Raw genomic sequence first — 19456 nt, 5'->3', positions numbered from 1 at the left:
GGAGCTGTGTCACCACAAAGAGCGGTATACAGACGAGCAGCCAGTGGTGTAGCGGCGTATACAGCTCCCTCCGTTCACTCCAGTCTCCCTAGTCTCTAGAATACACACGACACTTCCGAGAACCGGGTCGGTGACGCACTTATGCCCCCTGCAAACAACCAATAGCGTCCCGAGGAGTATGTTGTCGTCACTCACCTCTGCCCCACTTTCGTCCCGCCTTTTCCGGTGCCTCGGCTAGCTGATTTTCCCATGCTTCTGGATTCAGACACCTATTGGCTCTTGCAGTGAGAGGGTGGGCGGGACTCAGTGCTACAGGTGATTCGTGTGCCTGCCAGCTGACAGGTGTAGTAGAGGAGGTGGAGCGCAGCTTTGGTGATGACGCTCTAGGCGCACCTTTACGATGTGAATGACGGGGGTGGACGGGCTATATATAAATATATATATTCTATCGGCGTATACTGTGATCATGCGCTTATATAGACATACAAACATATAATACATAAATATATATATGTATATATATATATATATATATATATATATATATACACTTATATATATAACCCCTCCCCGTTCATTCCATGAACTCATTGCACCGCCCACATTCCAATCCCTCATATTCATGCCATTAGCTGTGGAATTCCCCCTGGTGTTCCATGTATGTTGTTCTAGCTCCATTAATCCCCTTCACGGAGATCTTATATTTAAAGGGATAATGCCGCTGAAACATATTCCTTTATGTACAGTGCTGTATACAGTAGCACAGGTCGGCACTGACTGTAATCAGTCGTGATATTTTGAGTGGCTTTCCTTACTCACACCATACATTCTTTATGGCAACACTAATGAAGTCCATAGAATTTAATTAGTGTCAGGTTGGGTGATCGAGACTGAGGTATTCTATTGTTTGCTAAACAAAACTAATAATTAAAAAGTGTCTGTAAATGGTGCAATTTAAACCACGCTACAGCCAAACAACATGATGTACCATACCATGTACATATGAGCTGTTTCTATAATCAGGACAAATCCCTTTGGATACATCACCGTTCAAATGTTTGGGGTCTTTTGTCCATTAAAATAACATCTAATGGATCAGAAATACAGTGTAGACGTTGCTAATGCTATAAATGACTATTGTAGCTGGAACAGGCTGATTTTGGAATGGAATATCTTCTTAGGAGTACAGAGGTTCTTTATCAGCAGCCACCACTCCTGTGTTCGCTAATCCAAGTTTAAAAAGCTATTTGGTACTAAATGAGGCATTGCCTCATGGCGCATCTGTGCATCATGGGAATTGTAGTTCCACATCCACTACAGAGGTACCTGAGTTGGCTATCCTACAAACACACCATCAGTGCCATAAACGCACCTCATTTTAACCTGTTAAATCCTTCTTAACGTCCCTTCCTAATCGCTCTTTCATACACTGCCATATTTGAAAGACGTAGTGCTTCGTCACAACGTATATAAGCTTAATTTAATTTGTAAGCATTTGCATGCATTTACTAGGTACACTGAACTGTGAAAGTAGGATGAGGTGGCAGATCGTTAGGTGCATCTCATAAGCAGACATTTCCAAATGGTACAGTACCCCCAAGTATGTTATGTACTGTACTTAGCATGCATGGGGCTACTGTGCCATCTATTATCATAGATTGATACTTTTATTCAGAAAACCAATTTGGTGGAGAGCCGACTCTAGATACTTTCCTACATGTAGGACATAACCGACCTTGTATAAAGCACAAGCCATCCGTTTTCTTAACCCCTTTGTGACAAAGGCTGATTTTACTTTTTGTACCCTTCGTGACAATGGCCGTTTTAACATTTCTGATAAAGCCTGCACCATATAGGGCAGGGTGACATGAAGGTGTGGGGACTAAGTAAAGGTGTTTGCATAGGACTTAATAGGAGTGGGGTCAATAAAAGGTCAGCATATTAAAAAAAAAAAAAAAAGGTTATATAACTAAAAGTGCTTTTGCGCCTGCGCTAGCGCTTGCCGCCTTTTTCGGGTGTCGCGTGCCGGCTCGCGAGTGTCTCGCGCTGCGCTTAGATAGGCTGCGCCCTGCCTCGCGCTGCGCTAAGGGCGGGAAAGCTATCTATATAAGGAGCGTCCCTGAGGTGTCTGTTTTACTTACCTGGCGTGCCGCCTAGCCGATACTGCACTGTCCCTGAGACTGGTGAGCAGTGGCGAAGCGGTGCGCTGAAGATGGACGAGCTGATGGAGATGCGCCCGCCCACCCTCCCTTGATATTGTTGAAGTTTGTTTTTTGTTTAAATAAAAAAAAAAAGAGAAAATGTATAATAAATTGTCGTGGCTTTTATTGGGGTATGGTTACCCTATGATCATGGGGTGAACTGCTAATTTGAGTTGGGCCAGCTGGCTTATAGGGTGGTTGGCAAGGTGATATGTCTAAGATGTGCTCTGGGGCTTATGCCAAGAGTTAAGTTTTGGTTAATGTATAGTATCAGTTTATAAAGTTCAAGTTATGAGTGAAGTCTTTGTATGTATTGTTAAACTAAATAAAAGTCCACGGCCTGATTCATCCAATTTTTTTGTTGTTGCGTTTTATTATTACAATTTTAGATACAAAGTATGTGTTTTGTGTATGAGTATGGTAACATGTCCCCTACAACTTCATGCGCTGCTCGTGTTTAGCTGTAATTTTCTTCTTTCCCGTTTACTGAACCCACACACACATTAGATATTTTTTTCAGGACAAGAAGGGCTTTCTTTAGATGACATTGTTTTGATTGTATCATATTATTTACTATTAAAAAAAGTATAAAATATGGTGAAAAATTTAGAAAAAAGACTTTCTAACTTTTAGTTGAAAAATCTTTTACTCATCTATAAAAGGTAATAAAAAAACCTGCTAAATAGATTCTGCTATTTGTCCTGAGTTTAGAAATACCCAATGTTTTTATGTTTTTTTGCTTTTTTCTGCATGTTATGGAGCAATAAGTACAGGTAGCGTTTTGCTATTTCAAAGCCATTTTTTCCAAATCTGGTAATTCTTCCCCCCCATGTGCCATTTCGGGTATCTTTGAAACCGGCCAATGCAATTTACCCCATCAAGTCATATATTTTTGAAAACTAGACAGCCCAGGGTATTCCAAATGCTAGTATTTTAACCCTTTCCAAGCACTTATTCTACCATCAGCCTTTGTCAAACTTTATGGTAGTAATTTTTTTGCATTTGTTTTTTCACACACATTTTACTTCCGGTATGAATAAACAGGTTCTGGTATATGTCACTATCATAAAACACCCCAATATGTGTTTAGCAACATCTCCTGAGTACAGCGATACCTCACATGAATGATTTTGCCTGGCTGTTTGGGGGCAAAAGGGCCACATTTGGGGCATGCACATTTTTCAATGTTGAACTTTGGCATTTGGGGATCCACTGCCCATGCCCTATTTGGTACATCTTTGAGCCGGGTCATTTCAGTGTGCCCAACAAAACCATATATTTTTTAAAACTAGACACCATAGGGTATTTTAAATGCTGGTATTTTAACTCTTTGCATGCACACATTTTACCACCAGCATTTTTTCAAAGTTTGCAGTAGTATTTTTGTGTGTGTATTTTTCCCCACACACACCTACTTTATGTATGAATTTACAGCTCCTGGTATATGCCGCTGTCACACAACACCCCAATATGTGTTCAGCAACAGCTCCTGAGTACAGTGATACCCCACATGCATGGGTTTGTCATTTTTGGGGGAACTAAAAGGCCACATTTGGTACGTGTGCATTTTTCTAATTGGAAATTAGATGTGTGGCCATCCTTCCCCCCGTGTTAATTGGGACGTTGTTGAACCCGGCCAATTCATTTTACCCCATAAAATCATACATTTTTTAAAAGTAGACACCCCATGGGCATTTAATATGCCAGTATTTTAACTCTTTCCATGCGAGAATTGTTTTAAGCTAATATGCTAATTTTAGGACTTGCTCACAAAAATATATTTTTTATATATATATTATTTTTTTTTTGCCTTTTTAAATTTTAACATTTTTTTTCAACTTGAAGGTTCCCCTGATAGTGACATCAGTGGGAAATTATTTTTACATTTTACTGGTTTTTTACTATTTTTTTTCTAATTATTATTAATTTTATTTTATTAATTTATTTTTTCTAATCACACTGTGATTAGAAAGCTGAGCTCCATTGACTTGCATGGTTGAATGCAGTACCTATATTCAACCTGCAAGTGGAGCGGTCACAGTCCATCCCCAGGTAAGTGTTTGGTGTCGCTGGATGCCTCCTGATCGAGGCATTCCAGCGACACCATCTAAACGCTTTTAAAACGGGCGTCCGCCGCCACACAAAGTATGGCGGATGTTGACGCCCCGGGGAGGGGCCAGAGATGGCCCCTTTGTGCCGATAATGGCGTTGCTGAATGCCTCGAGGTCAAGGCATTACAGCAACGCCGTTTCGGTGCAGAAAGCGAAAATAGATCGCTTTCTGCACCCGTTTAAAGACGTGCCGGTCCTGGCACGTCATTTGTCGTTATCGACTTGAATTTCCGTGACGTGCCCGGACCGGCAATTGTCATCAAGGGGTTAAACGTCATCTCATCAGTTTGAATCTAGCAAGTTTGGTCCCCCCACACACACACCATTGGAAATGTATCCGTAAAAAAAAAGTTTTTGTATTCTTAATTGTTAAAGAGATCTTCAGGCACAATCTTTCAACACATTTATTATACAATGTGTTACACTTTCAAGTAAAAACACTCACATAATAGTCTCAGATCCTTGATAAGGTAATGAGAAGAAACGCGAGTGCAAGTGTATTCCCTTGGCTCACATATATATAATATGAGTAAGCGACAGTTTGTTTGACATTCTGCTAGGTGACACCCCAGTCTTTTTTTTGTGGCTCCTGCGGCATCACTGCAGTGCTATCAACATTCTCTTGCCAACATGTCCTGCCAGGTATTCAATCATGTTGACCACATCACTTGTGGAGAATTTCCTTGCTTGAAAATGAACATATTCACTGCTTTCATTAGGCTTCCTAATCCCTACTGAACAACACAATGTTTTAAGAAAACTTGGCGGCACTCTGATTCCCCCATGAATCGTCCAATCACATTTAACAAGAGTATCTATGATGGGTGACATTTTACTCTAGACACAATGTCTATTTTGCTCTAGCAAGAGTTGCACCTAGCATGTAGCCTATAACTAGAAAAGGAGAGGAAATCAATAGGAACGAGGAGTAAACATCATAGATATTTGGTTATATTAAGTACTGGGGAAAATGGTTGTGTAGTCTTTGTACATAATGTATTTCATACCATTTTTAACTGAATAAAATTCCCCATCAACTACCATAAGAGTATATGAACCATGACCACCAGCCACCAGCAGTTAATTGCCTAGAAATCTATGCAGCGCCCCTTTCTCTCCCAGTCTCCGTAGCGAGTAGGCTCCGGTCCTCTAGGTCCTCCTTTCTCCTTAGTAACAGGATTAACATCGCCTGGAAATCCTGCAAAACAAATTTAAAAGTATGTTAATCAACCCGGCAAAACATTGTGAGAGATTGTGCTTCATATCTGGACCAAGAGCAAAAACTCTGGATTGGTGGACTGTCCCGAAACTTATCACTCTCAGCCTGGGTGTACGTGTCATTGTTCCTGGCCCGCTAGCCATCCAGTAAGAGTAATTAACTCATATTTCATGCTCTCATTTACCACGTATAGCTTGCCTCTCACAATCTTCTTAAACCATACAATCCAAGACAGAGCCTGTTATCTATTGTTGCATCTTGATAAGCAAATACTATTTATTTTGTCTAATATAGTTGGATTGTTGATAAATTTTCCTCAAAACCAGATCTTGCATCTCCACAGCACCTGCAAAAGCACTGAGCCCCCCTTTTATATATATATGGTAATTTGTTCCTACTTGTAAAGTATGGAATATACGGTATTAAAAAATATGCAAGCAAATCATTATTATAAATCAAAATATACAGAAACACTTTACTTTGGTTCTGGAATAACCAGAATGAAGATGTTTAGGTGTAAAGATCCTTTACTGGCTTGAATTATAATTCACACACTATGGCTGTGCATCAAACTATATCATATACAAGATATACTTGCTAATGTTAAATAGGAATGGGACAGACGAGGAGGGCTGCATGGGTCTTACCTTCCATCAAACTGGAATTATAACTGGAAACTCAAGATCAATCGGATTAACAACCTTGAGTGTGGCTCAGATGTATTATTGACAGCATTTGCCATTTATCATCAATGGAAATCCAATTCAAAATAGCGGATTTATGTTGAAAAGGGATGTAGAAACTGGTCGATATTAGTTAGAATCATATCTTTAAAATATACACAAATAGGGCGTTCATACTGTTTGTTTCATAGGTTTCAGTAATTATCTTTATATCTTAATTCCAAAAGAAAAAAGCAAATATAATCTGGTTTATTAATTGTATCTAATAACAGAAGCCCATCACCTAACCAGTAGAGGATGAAGCTTGAAGGCAAATTGATTTGCACTTAAGGGTCATCACTAGTTAGAACAGCACATTTCTAAAAGCCACACAAATATCTTATGCTCTTTTACGTGGATAGAGTTATTTCTGCCTAAGGTAGCCCCTGCCATGAAGGTTTTAGCAGCGTCTCTAGAGAGCGGCTTGGAAAGCATATGTTGATGCAGTAGGCTATAAGAGGTTACATTCACGCTGAAGATGGATACGCAAGAGGAAGCTGTCGCCCAAAGGCAAACAAATACATGGATGGATGAATAAAAAAAATGATTTAAGAAAGCACACTCAAAAGACAAACTGACATGCTGGCGTCATGCGCAAAGTATGCGTACGTAAACAAGGGTAACTGTGTCCTTAATCACAAGTGTCCTTAAAGCGGGGTATGTCTATATACCATTGCCATCTTTGTTTTCCCCTGTGCGTTTACTTTAATGTATTTCAGCCTAAATACCAAACTAAGGCTGACGCAACCCCAGAAAGATGGGTAATACAATGCAACAGATGTTATAACCAAATGTTAATCCTATTACATGTTACATCTAAATATTCTTGTCAACTAGCCCATGTTTACTTTAATAAACAAAGTATGTTGCGTTATAATATTGTGCCATATACCTGCTTGTCTCTTGAAAGGAATAGACCTTATCCCATCTGCTGGTGTGTAACAGGACCCCTGCTCAAGAATTGAAATTCACTTAGTTACGTTTTTTTTGCTTACTTTGCAGAGGTTCTTTTTCCATGTTGGATTGCTCTGCTTCATCCAGTCGCCCTTTGGGTGTTTTGGGTTTCTTCAGTGGCTGCTTTGCAGCGTTGGGGTTCTGCGGTGAGGTACCGCCAGCTCTCCGAATTGAGTTCCAGACTCCAGTACATACTAAAATGGAACATGCTTATTTTAGAACTTGACCAAATAAAGAATTTGACCTAGCCATGATTCCAATCCAGTGTTAAATAGCTGACAAGGTTACTAACTAGGAACCAAGCTTCCCTATTACTCCGATCACAATTGAGTTTATTGGCCAACCCAGAACTCACCATATGGTACTTGATAGATCTTGGTAATTAAGTCTTAATTCTCTTACCAAAACTTTTTTATGCACCCTTAAAGCACAAGAGACAAAATAGCCATGCATCAAGGTGCCTGCACGTAACTTTTCATTATTTTCCGTTCCCCCCGTTATTGCATTGCTTTAGCAAAAGTAAGTTCCAAGGTGGACCTTCCAAGGCGTGTTCTGATACAGTGTGGTGGCATCAAGGAAGATATTCTTATCAGAAATGGGTCAAATATGTTCCTTAGCATGTGTAACTATAATATTCCACCCATAATCCCCATGTAAAAAAATAATTATACCCATATTCTTATCAGAAATGGGTGAAATATGTTCCTTAGCATGTGTAACTATAATATTCCACCCATAATCCCCATGTAAAAAAATAATTATACCCATATTCTTATCAGAAATGGGTGAAATATGTTCCTTAGCATGTGTAACTATAATATTCCACCCATATTCCCCATGTAAAAAATATTTGTAGCCATATTCTTATCAAAAACAGGTCAAATGTGTTCCTTAGCATGTGTAACTATAATATTCCACCCATAATCCCCATGTAAAAATGATAATACTCCCATATTCTTATCAGAAATGGGTCAAATATGTTCCTTAGCATGTGTAACTATAATATTCCACCCATAATCCCCATGTAAAAAAATAATTATACCCATATTCTTATCAGAAATGGGTCAAATATGTTCCTTAGCATGTGTAACTATAATATTCCACCCATATTCCCCATGTAAAAAAATAATTATACCCATATTCTTAACAGAAATGGGTCAAATATGTTCCTTAGCATGTGTAACTATAATATTCCACCCATAATTCCCATGTAAAAAAATAATTGTACCCATATTCTTATCAGGAATGGGTCAAATATGTTCCTTAGCACGTATAACTATAATTTTCCACCCATATTCCCCATGTAAAAAAATAATTATACCCATATTCTTATCAGAAATGGGTCAAATATGTTCCTTAGCATGTATAACTATAATATTCCACCCATATTTCCCAATATAAAATATGAGTATACCCATATTCTTATCCGAAACAGGTCAAATATGTTCCTTAGCATGTGTAACTATAATATTCCACCCATATTCCCCATGTAAAAAAATATTTATAGCCATATTCTTATCAGAAATGGGTCAAATATGTTCCTTAGCATGTGTAACTATAATATTCCACCCATAATCCCCATGTAAAAATAATAATAATATATATTCCCATATTGTGCCAATCAAAACAGGTAAAATATGGTGTTTGCACATACATGTACCATATTATATCAATATGTTGATTACTTAAAATGTTTCTATTATTTCTATAGAATTTACCATGATTCCGTTATAAAACTGTATATATTTCAGCAAGTAAATAGTTAAACATTTGCAGCTTATTTTTGCAATGTATTCGTTGCAATTTAGTATCAAGAACTACCAAAAAGAACATACTTTGATTTACCATGAGTGTAAAAAGTATACTGACACCTATTGATAGTGCTGAACATTGCAGCCAATCATCCCATCATCCCCAATATGCTGTTTAGTACGTCCCCATAAAAAACGTCATTGATCAGGGAGCATTCATTATTGAGAGCTTTATTTAATAAGCACACAAGCATATACAGAAGACTATAATCAGTCCTGATCTTCAGACAAGGCATCCGAGTTCATCATCCCCACCTCTGTATCTAAACAAGTCCAAACCACAGCTTTGAGTTTCTGCAACGGAAGCCTGTGCTGGTCAAGCTTAAGATTCCAGACCAAACCCTCATCAGACCGGTTCATTTCTCTATTTGTCATCATTAGTAGGCCGCTATTTCATCAATAAAAATAAAAGGTCAGCAAGACCATTATCTTCATGCACCATATGATTAAATACAGAACGAAAATCACTTGTCATAGAAATGATCTAAATGAAGTGTCTGCACGCCATAGCGGCCACACATCATATCTGGACTTCGTGATAAATACACTTGACACTCCCACCGGTTCTACGATGGTGAAACAGACACAGTCTGCTGGACCAATGCCTGGAACGTCAGCTAGAAAAAGGGGCACTAAGACACAATTAATTTCACTGCCACTACCTTCCGAGACTTCCGGTGAGAACTTTCTCCCGTGATATTGTTTTATATCGCTTGGGTTTAAATCACCGACGCTCCACGCAGAAGCATGTAGCGGACCAAGGTTACGATATACGGAAGCAATTGCCCCCAACCGAGCTCAAACCACTGCGTAGCATATAACGGGCGACAGCACGGCAGGTCACTCACTTAGCAGCCGCTGTTTCCCAGACTGCGCTGCCGCAGCTCCGTTTAGAAGGCGCAGCGCTATGCTCAGGCTGCCCATCCTCCTGGAGCACAACGTTATCTAAGCACCGAGCGAAAACCACCACGACCTCTATACAGAGCGCTAAACATTAAGCACTTCCTGGTATGTGTAGCACGTGTGTAGAAGCGGGGTTCTCGATTGGTGAGGAGCACCCGCTTCTGATTGGGCGGCGTCCGTGACAGCCGTTCGTTAGTACTGTGCAAGGAGAGGTTTTATGAAAATGGTGCTTTGCGTTTTAATAAAGCTTTGTATAGAGTAAGATGTACGGAAGTGGGGTTTAATCCATATTGTCACGATATCTGGCGGTCTCCATTGTAGGTAATTGTCATAATGTCCTCACCTATCCCCATATACCTTAATTAGGTATAAGGTCCTCTGAGTGGTTAAGATAGAGGCATTCTATTGTTACTCCTGGGCAGCATGATTAGGAATTAGTGCGTTTGAGATTGGCAGTAAGGTGAAATTACATTTAAAGTATATGGCAAGTATCAGATCATATAGGCATATAATGATGTTTGTATGATATACATATGATATACATATATAATGTTATTATAATATCACATATATATCGGTAACCCCACTGCTTTAAGTGAGACACAGCAAAAATGAAGACTATAAACCCACCATATATCCAAAAAACATGGGCGATCTGAGAAGAAATCTTATAGTCTGGATCCTAATGTCCCCAAGATAATTCACTAAAAGAAGTTCAACTTTATCCAATCCAATAAGGTGTCATTGGTGATGTAATCTCACCAAGTCATTGGTAAATACTAGACGGATCTCACCGATAGTTGAATGCATCCTGAATGCATAAATTTATAGATGACATCGTATTATACGACATCATATCACTGCACACTGTCGTTTAATGCAGCCTATGGAGGCTGTGCTGAGCCGGTACAACATCCGTAGTGTAAGTAGAATGGTTAGGTAGATCATTTTGTAGCGTAGACCTATCGGCCTAATCCAGCATATGTCACTGTTCTCTTTTCCTGAATCACCTTTATTTATTTTACCCGCATTGTTACTTAGTATGGTCATTTTTATTAATAGATCATTATTATTATTATCTTTTATTTGTACAGCGCCAACAGTTTATGCAGCGCTTAATACAATACATAAATTCAAGGGTATGACAAAACAAGAATTGACAGACTAAGACAAACCGATACATTAGGTGGAGAGAGCCCTGCTCGCAAGCTTACAATCTTGAGGGAATGGGGTGACAAACATAAGGCACAGAGAAAGGGTGAGAGGTAGTGCGGGGGGTATCAGTGACGGGTGAGAGGTAGTGTGGGGGGTATAAGGCACAGAGAAAGGGTGAGAGGTAGTGTGGGGGGTATAAGGCACAGAGAAAGGGTGAGAGGTAGTGCGGGGGGTATCAGTGACGGGTGAGAGGTAGTGTGGGGGGTATAAGGCACAGAGAAAGGGTGAGAGGTAGTGCGGGGGGTATCAGTGACGGGTGAGAGGTAGTGTGGGGGGTATAAGGCACAGAGAAAGGGTGAGAGGTAGTGCGGGGGGTATCAGTGACGGGTGAGAGGTAGTGTGGGGGGTATAAGGCACAGAGAAAGGGTGAGAGGTAGTGTGGTGGTTGTATCGATGACAAGGAAGTTCTAGCAGCTAAGATGGTATGCTTCTCTGAAGAAGTGGGTTTTTAGATGTTTCTTGAATGTCGGGAGGGAGGGAGAATGCTGAAGGTTCGGTGGAAGTAGATTCCAGAGATATGGGGCAGCTCGAGTAAAATCTTGTAGACGGGAAAAGGAAGATGTGATAAGTGAGGAGGAGAGCCTTAGCCCATGGGAAGAATGTAAAGATCGAGGAGAGTATTTGCTAATGAGGTCAGAAATGTATGGAGGAACCGTATTATGGATGGCCTTATATGTCAGTACCAGGATCTTAAATTTAATTCTAAAGGCAATTGGGAGCCAGTGGAGGGTTTCACAGAGAGGGGAAGCAGAAGAGGAGCGACGTGCAAGGAAGATCATAAAGTATTTGCATGGCTACAATGTCTCACTGAAACAAACAACCAAAGTGCATACGTTGTTTGAAAATGTTAGGCAACATACAGTATCCACCATTTCTGTGCACTATAGTTACTGTTCAGTTTCATATAGATGGCAGCTTGTGAATCCTTAGGGCCAAATGACCCTAGATATGCCATAATATGTTATTACATGGATTAAAGTGTCTTTTTCAACAATTGCAGAGCCCTCTTTACCTAATGTATGAGTTTGTCTTAGTCTGTGAGTTCTGGTTTTGTTATACCCTTTCAATATATGTATTGAAAAAAAGCGCTGCATAAACTCTTGGCGCTATATCAATAAAACATAATAAATCCAAACCTGGAATAAGACTCATGCAGCAATCCCACGTCTGTGTTGCGCTTCCATCTTGTCAGAGGAGCTATTCTCACTGCCCATGGAGTCATGAAGGAATTTTCCCCCATCCTGGTAAAAACGGCCATGTGCAAAACTGTCGATATAATTACGGATGCCTTGGAAAACCTGATGGATTTAGGTATTTTTTTCAAAGTGTCGTGTTAAACGTTTACTTGAATGTCTACTATCCATTAGACTTGTGGATATGGACCAAAAACCCATATGGCTTCTGTATGCCCGCTTCTCCATCTTCTTTTCTGCAGCTCTTCTTCTTCTTGTTCTTCTCCCAGCTCTCCTCTGCATTATCCTGGCCTCTTCCATGTACTTCCGCAACAGGCCAGAGCCTCTGTGCCCACCTTCTCCCCGACTAGAGGAATGGGGCAGAGTTTGTCCCCGTGATGTGTGTGTGTGTGTGTGTGTGTAGTGGCTTTGTCCTGTTGTGGAAGTACTCCGAGAGGCCATGATAGTGCTGGGGAAAGCCAGGGGAAAAACAAGTAGAGACACTGAAGCAGCTGTCAGAAGACAGACATAAATTCTGCGCTTTTGCCTTTGTGTTGTTGGAGCCCCTTTCTTGTTTTCAGAGATTTGTACAAACAAAATTGCCAAATTTCATTCAAATTAAGGTTCATACAAATCCGAATTCCATGAAGGAATAGACATACTTTATATTTCACCTTTGTTGATGCAAGAAAAGGAAGTGTGCCATCTGAGCCTCTGATGTGCCATGAGCCAAATGAACATCACCGACTGGAATTGAACACGATTTCCACAATACCCTGTGTCTTCAGGTCTACATCTGGGAATAGCTGCTAATCTCATGGATGGTGACCTTTTTACCTTTTCTACAGGTCTTTCTTCATGAGATTAGAGAGTGAGAGTGTGTGAGAGAGAGAGAGAGTGTGTGAGAGAGAGAGAGAGTGTGAGAGAGAGTGTGTGAGAGAGAGTGTGTGAGAGTGTGAGAGAGAGAGTGTGAGAGAGAGTGTGTGAGAGAGAGTGTGTGAGAGTGTGAGAGAGAGAGTGTGAGAGATAGATATCTATATAGATAGATATCTATCTATATATAGAGATATCTATCTATATATAGATAGATATCTATCTATATATAGATATCTATATAGATATATATATATAGATAGATAGATATAGATATATATATATATATATATATATATAAAAGCACGGTATTGCCTTTTGTCTGCATGCCTTAACAGTTTTGTGAAATAAAAATTAATTTAGTAAAGAAACCAGACAAACAACAAAAATAGTGAGCTGGATAGTAGACCTAGCCATACTTCCCCATATGGTCGGTCCAAAATTGGGGGAAAAAATACTTCAACCAGGTACAAAATAGTCACATATTTTATCAAGATCATTAAATATCAAAGAATACCTAAGCTAATTTTGCACACTTTTAGTTTTAGCAGTCATAATTATCTGAAGTAATTTTAACAAAATATATATATATATATATATATAAAAAAACGCAATTATATAAAAAAAAAAATTGATGGCAGTATGTTGATGCATTCATTAAGGGATTACTGGTCATGGTTTAGTCTTTTTCAGCTTGTTTTGCAATCGAATTGTTCACGTTATAGGTCACATTAAATGTGGAAAAAGTTCTGACATGATTTATTTTTGTCTCATTCTTTAACATCACAAGAACCTGGCATTTTAACCGGGGTGTGTAGACTTTTTATATCCACCGTAGCAACCAATGCAATGTCATAGTCAGAGAGACCAGTCCATTGGCTGCAATTGTGATTAGGCAATAATTAATAACCCTCGTTATTTTATTAAACCCAACGCATTGAAACGATTAGATGCTGATTACAAAAACTTAACTGGAGGTTAATGCTAATTCTTGGTTCTCACAGTACTTTATATTTTTCATATAGATGATTAATTAATGACGGGGATGAAATCACATATATATATATATCATATATTATAGATGAATATACCAATAGCTGTTCATGATATATTCCACTTCCTCATAATTACTGTTTAAGCACAAGAACCTGTAACCCTAATAAATTGCTTGTCTATGGTGCATGCGGACGTTCCGATGGAAAACAAAATGAAGTTAAACATTAAACATTGTAAAACGTAAAACAAGTTTAATGGCCGAGTGCTTTCTTTACACATCTCCAATACATTTTGCAGCATGGGACAGCACAGAACTTCAAACATTTAAGAAAATGTAAAAGCAATACAGACTGAGATTACAGCCGCTCTCTGAAGAAAGCCATGACATTCAGATGCAGGACGCTACCTGGAAACATGCATGAGATATAGAACATGTACTTGACGAAAGTCGTTCCTTGCAACTGGTGAATGCGCAGCTATCCTCTCCAGTGCATTAACCCCTGAAACCCACGAACGTTAGCATGAAAATATTGTTCTTAAACGCTATTAAGCACCAATAGAAAGTCCTACAGACCTTAACATTCTTCAATATGAAAAAGACATCTCATCATTACTAGACACACTGCACATTCGGATTATATACAATGCTTTACAAGTCAATACGATCTCTTTAACAATATTTAACAATGTACAGTGTTCTTCAGAATACGAGTACATACAAGATCACCCGGAGAGAGCGTCTATGGGGCTTATTCACTAAAGCAGGGCCGCGCTCCTCCGGGCCCACAAAACAAGCCAGGGATTGTGTGCATCGCTGACTGAAGACAAGTAGTTTAATTAATGTTTCAATTGGGATATCCAGACATTGTGCAGCCCTGCACTAAACAGAGGTGAGGTGATGTAGGGTGAAACACTTCAACTCACTATGAGGGTGGGCCCTGCATTAGGCATAATTAAACGCCACCATATATTTAACATTGGTTTTTTTTACTGAGCCAACAATGCTTCCGGCAGGAGAGATGGTCCTTTATAACGCATAGCGTGAGCTTCTCATTTCCCAGTTCAGTGAATAAACTCCCAATTAGCAGCAATGTTCCCTCTGAGGTGAGGAATCCAGTATTAAAAAGGTTAGGAAAGGAAACGTAACTTGCAGGTTCCTGAGGAACAGTACATGCCCAAAGCAGATTTTCACATGTAGCCCGTAACGGTTTCAATGCGGTATTGTATTAGCTGCAGTCTTGATCGATGTTCCACAAGGCAGTTATTATAAAAGAAGAAGAAGAAGAAGAAAACTATTTTCTGGCATTGGGCCTGCAAAATTCCAATCATTAATGGAGGGAACTACACAAATCAAAAGCGGGAAGTCGTCCCCAAGAGTCCACATCGTGTTTAGAATCCACAGGAGCTCTGTACAACGCATCGCTATAACAGTGACATTTGTAAAGGACGAAACAATAATGCATTAACACAGATTCCAAGATATAAGAAAATAACACATTAACAGCGAGAGTTTTCCAGCTATTGTAGGACATGCTATGCAGCCATTCATCTTGTCTTTGGCTAAATGAAACACTTTGGCCAGAACGCCTCAGCAGTATAACCCAGGAGAGAAAGTCTGAGTTATTTCAGGAGAAAAGACTATTCCTTTACCGTAATGAACAATATCGAAGGTGTATTTACTGAGTTCAGCAATTCTAAGTAACCATGTCTGTGCTGAGCCAGACCCAGAATAACATTAGATGAATTCAGCCATTAGCTACGGGGTTAACTTGTTACATTTTTTGATAAATGTGTCTTTTCGTTGCATTTACTCCAAGCTTTTCCATTATTAAGTAATTTTAACAAATTTTATAAAGTTTTAAAAACCTAGCTTTTTCAATTCCATGCACTTCGAATTCTTCACATGCATTATACGTTTGGTTGCTATTTTACTGTTCAGAAACTTTAATTTCTGAAAAGACAAACATTTAGGAAGCTGATAATCATCACTAAACAGGCTTACTCAACAAAAAAGTTAATTGGCAGCTCATTGTCTTCACTGTGCATTACAGAAGGGACATCCTCAGTGAGCATGCCCTGCATTAAATCAACCTCATTGACTGAACCATGCATTATTAAGGATTAGCCCATTCATTCTTGTAATAGAAACGTCCCAGTGCCGAGCCCTTCTTAATGCTTAGCCAACTTGGTCAGGTGAAACTAGAACTCTCTTGCAAACTCACAGGTTAATGAATAAACCGTTAAGTGTAAAAGGGGCTCAAAAGCTTAATCCTTGGGGCCTTGCGGAGCTCTGTGGATAGTCATCTGCTTTCGGAGAGAGCCATTCAATAATATGTGTGTTACAAAGATAGATGATAGTTTAGATTTAAAGGGATACTACCATAAAAAGAAACTTCGACATATCGGTTATTCCTTCCTGCTGATTTCCAAGACCACTGTCTCCCTTCCTCTCTTCTTTTACGTTAAAGCATAAATGAAGTGTTATACCTACATTGATGTACAAATGGCTATAATTATACTACATTTAAATAGGGTAATTGGGGGGGGGGAGGAGGAGATGAAAACACTGCAAGTTTACAAACAGGTTCCAGTATTTATGTATCGGGTCTCCAACTTCCTGACGATCTAATAAAGTATTAAAGGAAAGCTGAAGAACTGAAGAAGGTTATCACGTAAATAAAATAAAAAAATGCTATAAATGCAGTGCCAAGGAGGTGAGCAATATCAGCAGCGACGGGATGATTTCCAGCAGGAAACATGTTCTCGTGTATATTAATACCAATATGTAGTGTAGAAAGCAGCTGTGAAAAGCACGGAGATGCATGTGCTGGGGGGTTACAGATTGAATGTTGATACTTGAAAAGCATATTAAATGGTATACGTTCATTTTATTACACAACATACATGAAGCATTGATCAATTTGTAATTGGGTCATTGCGCAATAGCTCTTATTCAAACAATTGTGTCCCTTACAGAACAGCTGATGGTGCATCGACCCATGCCTAAGATCTATGCCAGAACCTGGTTTCCGCCACTAGCGATCCCAGATCTAGCTAAGGTCTCTACATAGAAGGGGAAAGAAAACTTTCGCTGTCACCCTGCAGTTTTAAGCAATAGTTAAGGTAAATGGTACTACTTCCTGACTACTTTATGTCCCATCAACCCCCGTTAAGTGCCCGGGAGGCTATTCAATTATCGGCAAATACTTAAAGCCTTCAGCCTATGTGCATGCACATAGATAACTTTGGTAAGGATAGGACAACTTTACAATTGTGAGAATACCCCAATGTAATCACACAAAATGCCAACTTATGCAGCACATGTTAACACTTCACCTACGCTGTCTTCGTCGGGACAAGTGGATAGCTGCAACACATGCTGCCGAGGTGTATGTGGAATTTTAAACCCTAAAATATGAACTTGAGCCTCCAAAAATATAAGCCTTTGAGATTTCAGGAAAGATTCTTTTATTGCAAAGACCATGGTCTTTGACAACTGGTGAAAGCACACAAGAGTAAAGGAGTTCTCGGTTTCGCAGAAAAGTATCACAGATGTCACGTGGTCAGACCAGCTGACCTAACAATCAATAAGTTCCTGAATTTCACGATCGTTGGGACTTTTTAATGTGGCATAAAATGTTGTATACAAACAGACCTAAATCAGGAGCTATTCAGATGTGTCAACGCACACACCCAACTCGTTGTTAAGGGAGAAAGTGATTGTTCTCCCAACTGTCTATACATCTGGGAGGAAGAATATAAATTAATCTACGCTGTATTAATAACCACTAATTTATTTCAAATTGGATAGTATAACAAGTTATCATTCTTAAAAACAAACAAAAAAAACAAACCCACATAAATATCAATCAAAATGCAATGGCAGCTAATACTTTAATACCACATGCTTTGAGATTTAGGTGAATGAGGTATTACATAAAGGACTGGCAGTGCCCTCCTACTGGAAATATTTTAGGCCAGCAACCAGAAAGAATTTTTCCAAAAATACTTCGGAGTCAAGAACCGCAATGTGGGCCGCTCTTCCGATGAGAGAATTAGCAGTATTGGGTAATGCATGGATGACATCATAACGCACTAAATTGCAGTCTTTGTTCTGCAGAACTGGCAGCAGGATATTTTTGATCATTTCTGCATAAACTGGCCCTGAAAATATAAACAAAACAAATTGTATATTAGACTAATTCAATGTAATTTTATATATGTGTATGTGAGCATATCCACATCTATCTATATATACATACCCACGTACATATAAGGTGAGTAAAATGACTAATCTTTCCAACTTTTAAACTGAAAGACAGAAAACCTTTTTTTTTCTCATTTTCTTCTTACCCTTTTCTGCAATTTTCTCATCAGTCACAGATGTGCAGTGGTGGAAGTTTCCAGTTTTATATTTAACTCTTTTTTTTTTTTTTTTTTACTACATTTGCGAAAACAGATTACTTGCCTTTCAGTTTCAATTGTTAAAAAAGACACCAATATCTCCTACTGTATGATTTCACTGATCTGCTTCAGCAAATGACGCAATCTATGAGCCTCTCACCTGACTGCTTGTCCTTCAGGGCAGTTTTGCACATCTCGATGCGAGCAGAGTGATAGGGAACGTATCGATCCTGCAAGGAGCTCACCAGAACCACGTTTCTGAAGTGCTCAAGGCCTGTGGTAAGAGCATCAAACACTGTCAGGCTGCTGAAAGCATAGGCCCTTGGACACAGGGTTTAAAGAACTAACTACATCTACATATCTTTACATAGACATCAATGCCTAGCATAATAGACTAGGGGTATCAGGAATGGAAAGTCAGCCCTGATTCCCCCAACATGTATTCAACATAGATCATTCAACTTAAGGGGGTACATAATCATCAGGTTTGTTTGTGCTTTCAAGGTTCCAGGTCATCAATGTCAAGATGTTATAATAATGCTTTTTACTAAGATACTAGCTTTCATATCTTTCCCCAAATGCGTGTATTTTATTGTCTAAAGCATTAGCTTGTATTCTTCGGAGAGCCCGTTCCGCAGCATGAAAACAACCCTACATCTGGAAGACATGTATTTTTAAATCCTATTTTTGTTGAAAAACTAAAACAGAATGAAACATCCTAACAACCATTTGCAGAATATCACCATTACCTGGCTTTTTGCTGAGTTTGTACAGGAAGGTTTGCCGGGGATCCGAGTGGTCTCTGCACGTCAGCTGCAAAAGGGAGCCTGACTTTTTCCACTTCTGCATAAACCACAAACCTGGGTAACGGTAGA

The 19456-nt window shown here is 39.3% G+C and overlaps 2 protein-coding genes across 6 annotated transcripts in view; both read right to left on the bottom strand.

Moving 5' to 3' along the window:
* Positions 1–5400: 5400 nt before the first annotated feature.
* On the bottom strand, positions 5401–10971 carry LOC149302377 (succinate dehydrogenase assembly factor 4, mitochondrial-like). The gene is made up of 3 exons (XM_089482449.1): positions 10947–10971; positions 7249–7401; positions 5401–5510 (listed from the first exon to the last, which is right to left on the bottom strand). Exons 1-3 carry the CDS (start codon positions 10969–10971, stop codon positions 5401–5403), a joined length of 288 nt encoding a protein of 95 aa, XP_089338575.1.
* Positions 10972–18135: 7164 nt separating this feature from the next.
* The window catches only part of LOC149302376 (protein FAM135A-like), a 28332-nt gene continuing 27011 nt past the window's right edge, over positions 18136–19456 (bottom strand). For all 5 annotated transcript variants that reach the window (XM_089482503.1, XM_089482505.1, XM_089482504.1 and 2 more), the window contains 3 exons: positions 19331–19441; positions 18742–18855; positions 18136–18341 (listed from right to left, as the gene is read on the bottom strand). In XM_089482503.1, coding sequence (XP_089338629.1) covers positions 18136–18341; positions 18742–18855; positions 19331–19441 — 431 coding nt within the window. The remainder of the gene's footprint in view (positions 18342–18741; positions 18856–19330; positions 19442–19456) is intronic.

This window comes from Sceloporus occidentalis, unplaced genomic scaffold (genome assembly GCF_023333645.1).
Source record: "Sceloporus occidentalis isolate IW3139 unplaced genomic scaffold, rSceOcc1.0.p SCAF_19, whole genome shotgun sequence".
NCBI lineage: Eukaryota > Metazoa > Chordata > Lepidosauria > Squamata > Phrynosomatidae > Sceloporus > Sceloporus occidentalis.
This window is presented reverse-complemented; position numbering and strand designations above follow the sequence as displayed.